Source organism: Pterocles gutturalis, unplaced genomic scaffold, assembly GCF_000699245.1.
Source record: "Pterocles gutturalis isolate BGI_N339 unplaced genomic scaffold, ASM69924v1 scaffold50523, whole genome shotgun sequence".
Taxonomy (NCBI): domain Eukaryota; kingdom Metazoa; phylum Chordata; class Aves; order Pterocliformes; family Pteroclidae; genus Pterocles; species Pterocles gutturalis.
The window spans coordinates 1,990-9,667 of NW_010124916.1; the positions used below are offsets into that span (position 1 = coordinate 1,990).

At 47.6% G+C, this 7,678-nt stretch overlaps 1 protein-coding gene across 1 annotated transcript; it reads left to right on the top strand.

Annotated features, from left to right (window-relative positions):
* Positions 1–2,395: 2,395 nt before the first annotated feature.
* On the top strand, positions 2,396–6,276 carry GUCA1B (guanylate cyclase activator 1B (retina)). The gene is made up of 4 exons (XM_010078372.1): positions 2,396–2,599; positions 3,803–3,952; positions 5,255–5,369; positions 5,973–6,276. The coding sequence occupies exons 1-4, from the start codon at positions 2,396–2,398 to the stop codon at positions 6,098–6,100; spliced, it is 597 nt and encodes a 198-aa protein (XP_010076674.1). The 3' UTR covers positions 6,101–6,276.
* Positions 6,277–7,678: the final 1,402 nt, after the last annotated feature.

The following is a 7,678-nucleotide window of genomic DNA, read 5'->3' on the forward strand; positions in this document are numbered from 1 at the left end:
CCAGCCAGGCTCCTGCAGCCCTTTGTTCCCAGCTGGGAAAGTCATCAAAACAAAGGGGAACCATTTTCTCTCCTGGGAACAGATCACTAAGTTCCCATAAGGCAAAACAAAATTATGCAACGAGGCAAGACAATGTCCCGGGCATGTGGAGTCTTGCTGCGTGCTCTCGGCACTCACATTCCAGTGTGCAGCCGCGGTGCAGGAGAGCAGCACAAAATGGTGCAAAGCTTCACACCCGCACATGCAAACCCCCAGCTGTGCTGCAGGAGAAAGCACTGAGCCCTCCCCACCCCTGGCCCCACAGCAGCACCTCTGCTTCTGGAGAGCTGTGTGCGACCCAGAGAGAACCCCTGCCCTCGCCAGATCTGAGCAAAGGTGATTCAAGAAATGTCATTGAGGGAAAAAGCTGCTTTGTTCCATGGTATAACTGAGCACGGGGAAATGAAGAATGCAATGGAACTACGCTATAAACATCACCGTGACTGTGGCTGCCAAAGGCTTCTTTCTCGGAGGTCTAGCTAAGAGGCAAATGCTGGAGGACAGACCCAGGACAGCTTTGTTTGAGGAGCCAGACCTCCAGCTGCTCTGCTGCAGACAGGTGATGTTAGCATCAGGGGCTGAAGTTCGGCTGAAGCATTTACAGAAGGAACAGTCGAGTTTATTAGCTATGTTGCATTCTTCTAGGCATGGAGATAGACAAACAGGACTCCTCTATATTATTAGGTACAAATGTACCGTTTGGTTGAAAGAGAGCAGCCTCAACCTTTCTGGCAACCTCTGTGGTCCTTCCCACCCATCCCCTACTTCTGCTGTGCTGCCTGTCCCCTCTTCTTGCTTCAGACTCTTAAGTGAAACCCTGGGTATCCTCACAGACAGAAGTGTAAAGTTGTACTATACACCTGGAAATCTGTGTGTATATATACACATACATGCAAATGTAATACCACTGATGGGTTACATACTGATGGGTGCGAGGAGATTCAGAGCAAACCCTCTTCTTACAGAGGAGCATGAATTGCTGTGTTTCTCTAGAGTATCAAATTTTAGACTGATTCTTAACTGGTGCTTTTCCATGTGAGAAACTCTTCTTTCCAAACCAATGGAAAAAAGTTCTAAAATAGTGAACAGCTTAAGCCCTTCTGGGCCCCACCACTATTGCACTAGGGATGCTGTTATTTCCTATTTGTGCTGCTCCAATCCTCTTAAAAGCAGAATCCTATCTGGCCAGCGGGCTGGCTCAGACACATTTATAGCTACAGGTCATTTCTTTCCAGCTGGCAGAGATAACGGCTGTGTTCAGAGCACCTGGTATGATGTGGGTAAAAGCTGGTGGAAGGAGCAGCAGGTTACCTGCAGAGAGGGGTTTGAGCTCTGGCAGGAGGTGCCTGGGAGCTGCTGAGAACACAGAGGCTGGAGCTGTGTGTTGTGTCTGGAGTAAAGCTAGTAAACTGTGTTTAGTGGTAAGGGTAAGCAGGAGGAGTGCTTCAATAGGTAAAGGTACAGAAGAGGAATAAGGAAAACTCAGTGCTTTAAAAATAAAGAAATGAAATGTTCTTCTTATTTTTAACTAGGAGCTTTAAGAATGAATTGTGAAAATAAAAGAATGTGCTTATTTGTATCTATGTGCATTTATTAGTTCACTTTATTATTTTGTATAAAGCCCATAGTAGGCATTCAAGTAACTTGATGCTTTAGCAGATTTTTCTCACGTGGGTGGTGTTAGCTGTATGTGCTTATTTTTTCAGGATTTGCTTTCTGTAACTGTTGTTGGTTACTATGCCTCACTTCACTGAAACACTGAGTATCCCCCACAAGCAGGTAGTATATGGCAGTACTGAAAAACTAATGCTAGCAAAATTAACTTACAATCCTTTTATTTTTTTTTCCTCAAAAAAATGCGGTAATGTGAGTGAGGCTGTACATCATGCATGCAGGGAACCTCAGCTCCCAAATTCTTTGATGAGAAGGTGCTACTGTGCAGAAGAGCCCTGAGTCTCTGGAGTCTGCTCCTAAATAGGGCACAGCTCAGAACATCTGAAGGTCTCAGTGACTCAGAGGTGGGAATCTCCTAATGGTCTTAGTTATTTTTGTATGCGCCTGATACCTGCGTTACAGTGCCCTAGCGCAGAGAAGCGACCCCACCATCCCTGGGTGAGCACATAGAGCTGTGGCAGGGAAAAAACACCAAAAGAAAGTGAAATAGCAAGACATGGTTATTAACATCAATTAAAGGTGCAAGACATGGTATCAGTGTCAAATAAAGGCACAAGACAGCAAGAAGAGAAAGAACACGGGAAAAGCATCTGAAGGTGAAGAAAGGACGATACAAGCCAAGGACTTTGGCAGCATTTTTCTTTTCTTCCTTCTTTTTAAAAATCTTGCTTTACGGAGTAAAATGGGACAGCAGTTCACCAACACCGAAGGGGAGCAACCGGAGATCGATGTTGCAGAATTGCAGGAATGGTATAAGAAATTTGTGGTTGAATGTCCCAGCGGCACCCTCTTCATGCATGAATTCAAGCAGTTCTTTGGGGTCCAGGGCAACCACGAAGCGTCAGAGTATATCGAAAACATGTTCAGAGCTTTTGATAAGAATGGGGTAAGTGGTGAGGAATTGTGGCAATTATTTGTCTAATAATTTGCACTTCTTTCTTCTGTAATTCGGAGGTGTTCTGGTGCAGTTCTCCCCCTTGCTATTGTGCTTCATGAGACTAAGGCAAGGGTGAGGAGCAGGAGAAGGTGCCCACGCTGCACCACCCTGCATGGGCTGGTGTGGGTTTATCCTCATAAATCTGTACCCCCATTAAGGACAGAATGTCCCCTTAAGGGACTAAAGATGGATTAAAAGGTTGACATTTAGGCAGCTGTGTTTTGACACAATATTGTTCAAAGATCCTCAAACAGCCGAGGCTGCTACATGGAATAAAAATATGTATTTGTTATGATAGAGGGGGTATTATATTAAGATCCAACTCAGGCTTGCTATACACTGGAGGAAGTGTGTATATACAGTATGGACAGGTGGCATGTAACAAAATCCTGATTTTAGCTGCTCAGAAGCTAAGGAATGCTGAGCAATTCAGACATGCTGGTTGTGATTCCCTTCGCCGTATTTTGTCATCAGACACCTGGGGAAAGCGGGCTTTCTGGTTTAGTAGCAGTTCATGCATACCCGTGTACTGGTGCAAAAGCCAGCACAGTACCAGCCTGCGATATTTTAGATAGTCAAATGTGGAACACTTGCCTTTCTCACCTCGAAATGGGTAAGCAGTGCTTGCCAAGTGGTTCAGGTTTTTAGGATTTTAGGATGAACACCTGCTGTAAATCTTCATTGTGGGTGTTCTTGCTGCCTCCTTCTGAATGGGGACATTTTTATTGTTGCTGTCATCAGGGGGGAAGGAGGAAGAAAGGAGGGATGGTCAGGTGTTGGTCGCAGCGGTGAAGCAGCTGAGGTCACCGAGAATGGCAATCCCTTCCCAAAAAGTCAGTGCCTCCTGCACCCATCCTCATCTGCCTCCCCCTCCTCCGTGTGGTCTGGGCTGTCCTGGGGTATTGAGAGCGCTCATTTCTGGGGTCCTGGCGGGTTCCCCCTTATTGCACTGTAGGAGAACAGCTTTGCTCCCCACTGTCACACACCTCGTGGACCCATCCTTGTGCAGAGGGGTTTGGCTGTGCTTGCCAACGGCCTTGAACTGCTACAAGTGGCAAACAAATAGCTGTCCCATGGATTCCCTTTCTGGCCGTTTTCTCTCAATTAGACCCAGTTAGGTGTCATTCAGCTGCTGCTTTTCTATTTCTGCAGGACAATACCATTGATTTCCTGGAATATGTAGCTGCCTTGAATCTTGTTTTACGAGGAAAACTGGAACACAAGCTGAGGTGGACATTCAAAGTGTATGACAAGGATGGGAATGGCTGCATAGATAAACCCGAGCTGCTGGAAATCGTTGAGGTCAGTCGGCGTTGCCTCATCGCTTATTGAAGCAATCGCTGTTCTTTGGCAATGTAATGATGTACGTGGGTTTGTGATAATCAGGTTTCAGGGCAGCTGTGGACAGCGATGGAGTGGAAATGCCTGACCCTGGGGAGAGGGTTATGTGCTCAGGGGTTTGGAGCCGGATGGGGTGGTTGAGGGATCAGCGATACCCACTGCGGGCAGCCTGGCCCCTGTCCAGAAACGCAGCATCTGGGTGCTGCTGGAGAGTTCTTGGATCTCTGCTTTTCCTTTCAACATTTTTACACCAAGATTCATTGCAGTGGCCAGTGGAAGAGGGCTTTAGCCCGTGCCCCTTCCAGGAGCCAGGATTCCTGCCTGAGCGGCTGGTGAGAACAGAGAGAGGCACAAATCAGTGCAGAAATCCCTTTTGTAATGGTTCCTTTCTGGGTTTCTGTTATGTTCTGCACTCAGCTTTGATCAGTGGCTGTGGGAGGAGGCGTGGGGCTTACAGGCAGTCGGACACGGGGCACCGGGGTTCTTCCTTTGGGTGAATATCTTGGTGATTCTGTCAGTCACCCCGTCACTGCAGGACTTGTGAGGTTTAATCAGTGGTTATCAAACACTTGAGAATCTTAGGGGAAGTGCGATATCAGTAAAACATCAGAAACGGGATGTGTGGCGGGCGGGTCCTGGCTGGGCAGAGCGAGCAGCGTTACCTGCAGCAGGGGTGGGAGCGTGTCTGGGGCTGTTACAGCTCTGAGGTCAGGCACTTGCTAATCCCCTCCCTGGGAAGACTTTGGACAAAACCCTTCAGCTGAAGGAGTACAGTTAATAATGAACGGGTGGTTGTCATGGGTAAAATCTGCCCCTTTCAGTGACAAAGTGCAGTGGAAACCACGGGTCAATGTGTGCTAAGGCAGGTTTGATCCTTCAGCCTGGGCACAAGTTCCCTGGGAGAGGGCTGGGTAAGTCCAGGTGTGCCTGGCCTCAGATGTTAGCAAAAAATTCAAAGGTCAGAGGATTTTCCCATCTTTGAACCTCTTGCCTTGTTCTTTGCAAAGGAACCCTGAGGTCTGACCAATGTGTGTAGGGGAGAGGGGAGGGCAGCAGCTTCAAAGAGCAGATGAAGTAATGCACAGTGCGTGTGAGCCTGAGGTCAGAGGTGTCGTGAAAGGTCTGAGGCTGTGGAGTGGCAGATCTTGCTAGAAAGGCGAAAACCACAGCCTTTGTGAAAGACCTTTGCGCTGTTGGGAGGATAATGGAGTTCGCTCCCTTTAATTTTCCAGTCCTTCTCCTAATGTGTGGATTTCTTTGCAGTCTATCTACAAGCTGAAGAAAGTCTGTCGGTCGGAGGTGGAGGAGAGGACCCCGCTGCTCACGCCGGAGGAGGTTGTGGACAGAATATTCCAGTTGGTGGATGAGAATGGGGATGGTAAGTGATCGATGGCTCAGATTGTGTTCATGTGTAATGAGGAGTTATCTGTGCTGGGCAGGCTGGCTTTAATTATGTCTATCAGGAAATCACTTGGGACTATTGTGTCACTCATATTGGACATGTTGGGTTCTGGTCTGTTTGTTAGAATCAAGAATAACTTGGTGCAACAGGACAAAATAATTGTCATTGTTATTTTAATGTAAAATACGGGAGGGTGACTGTGCTGTCTGGATTTCGATGCCACATGGATCTCATCCTCTGAAACCCCCAGTAGCCAGAGTGCAGGTCCCAGTCCCAGCTCAAATAGCCTGAGTAAAGACCACGGCTCTGGTCAAACTGGGGTTTGCAGGATCAGACTTGCATCCTCCGGGGGAGCATGTGTGAGCTCATGCAATGTTCTGTGTTAGCCCAGGGGATGGGGCAGGTGTGAGCGCGTTGGGTTACAGCGGGGTGGTTTGTCATGCATGGGGAAATGAAGTCTAGCTTTTGTCTTATTAGCATATTTTCTGAAACGTGCATGGTTTTTGCTGCCTGCCTTCCTCTTGTCTTACCTGTCCTGTTTTGTTTCCCCGTCCTGTGTCCTCCCCATGTCACACACAGGGCAGCTGTCTCTTGACGAGTTCATCGATGGGGCCAGGAAAGACAAGTGGGTGATGAAGATGTTGCAAATGGATGTAAACCCTGGGGGATGGATCTCTGAGCAGAGGAGGAAGAGTGCTTTGTTTTGAGAAAGTTCAGTTTGGATACAGCTGCCAATGTGATGCTGACTACAACTGTGGCTCTCTGACTCCAGGGTGGTGGTGGCTTTCCTTTCTAATCCCATCTCAGCAGCCAGATGAACCCTTCAGTGGTTTGAGAAGCCACATCTCAATCTAAAACCCCTGTGCTGCACACTGCTGGTACCCAGAGACTATTTTTGGCCCATGAATAAGTCTTTCTGTGTAAACATTGCCATGTTTGCCAGCTCTGTTTTTTGGTTACACCCCAAGGAACAAACTTTTTGTGGTGTCCTGCAGCAGGTCCTGGGCAGGGTTTTTGTCTGATGGACAGGATCAGGGAGCGAGGAATCCCGACACAGTGGTACCGGCTCCAGTGCAGACAGTGTTTGCATCGTTCATGCCTGCAGAGATACAAACACATCGCGTCTGAAGTGAGAGCAGAAGAGGAGCTCTGGCAGGCTGTATGTGTATTTAATAGACTGTACTGCTGCTGATGTCACATTATTGAACACCAATGTATTGCTATCAAAGATGAGAACTGGATGATAGGTGGTACCCAGGACAGTACAGAGGTGAGGGAAACATCACGTGTTGGCTGGTCGGGGGAGCAGCAACTCCCTCATCTCCCTCCTGCAGACCTGAGTCTGCTCCTTCTGCCTCTCCAGAGACCTGGGGTTGTGCAGGGCTGGAAAAATGAGCAGCAGCAGAAATTGTACTTGACAGCCCCGTTTAGAGGAGAGATTAGCACAAGGGTGATTCTGCTCCTTTTGAGCCTGTTTCTTACTGGATCACCATTCCAAGCAGCTTTTCCTGCCCCGTGAAGGCTGAAGGAGCTGAATGAGCTGAAGGAGCTTTCACTGCGCTGGGAGAAGTTGTGGGTGGAAGGGGGGATGAGGGCAGAGCAGGGGTTTGCTTGGCAGCATCTCTGCAGGGAGAGGATTAGCGCTGCTTTATCGGCAGGACTGCAGAGCGGAACAGGTGACAGAAAATCCGAGGGAGCTGCTGAAGTAGTTCAGTGGTTTTACACTGGACTTAATTTAACCACAGACTATAGATGTAAAATTTGCACAGTTTTAAGCTGAGCTCTGCTATTCCAACTTGTATTCCTACATATATGCATGTATGTGGAAAGAGAACTTGGGTTGAACCAATATTTTTGGTTCCCCTGGACTGGATTTATTGGTTTATTAGCAAGAAAAATTTCCCTAGGAAAATAACATGAATTTGTTCTATTTTAATTTTCCTATGGGATCAGTGGGCCAGGTTGTACCCATGGAAGGATTTGCAATCCCTTTTTTTGTGGCCTTTAATTATGACTGTAAGTATCTTTCATTAGTTGATTAGTTTGCTGGTCTGTGGTCTTGTCAATGTCACCAAGGTTTGCATTCAGGAACGTGAGGAAGTCTTCAGGATAAGACACAGTCAGTGCTAGAGTTCAAATGCACACACATTTCCACTTCGAAATAGCCTGTCTATGAGTTCTGAGCAAATACCCACCAGCTTGTGGCATGCTTACTTCCCAAAGCTGTTTGGACTTCGAGGTTGTGCTGCTGTAAGGCAGCTGTTTAAAGCTCATTCCAACCAATA

What these genes read in the sequence shown, in the direction of transcription:
- GUCA1B (XM_010078372.1), top strand. Translation starts at nt 2,396, where the DNA reads ATGGGACAGCAGTTCACCAACACCGAAGGGGAGCAACCGGAGATCGAT. An exon ending in AGCTGCTGGAAATCGTTGAG is followed by an intron (nt 3,953 to 5,254) that starts GTCAGTCGGCGT and finishes ATTTCTTTGCAG; the next exon opens with TCTATCTACAAGCTGAAGAA. An exon ending in GGTGGATGAGAATGGGGATG is followed by an intron (nt 5,370 to 5,972) that starts GTAAGTGATCGA and finishes TGTCACACACAG; the next exon opens with GGCAGCTGTCTCTTGACGAG.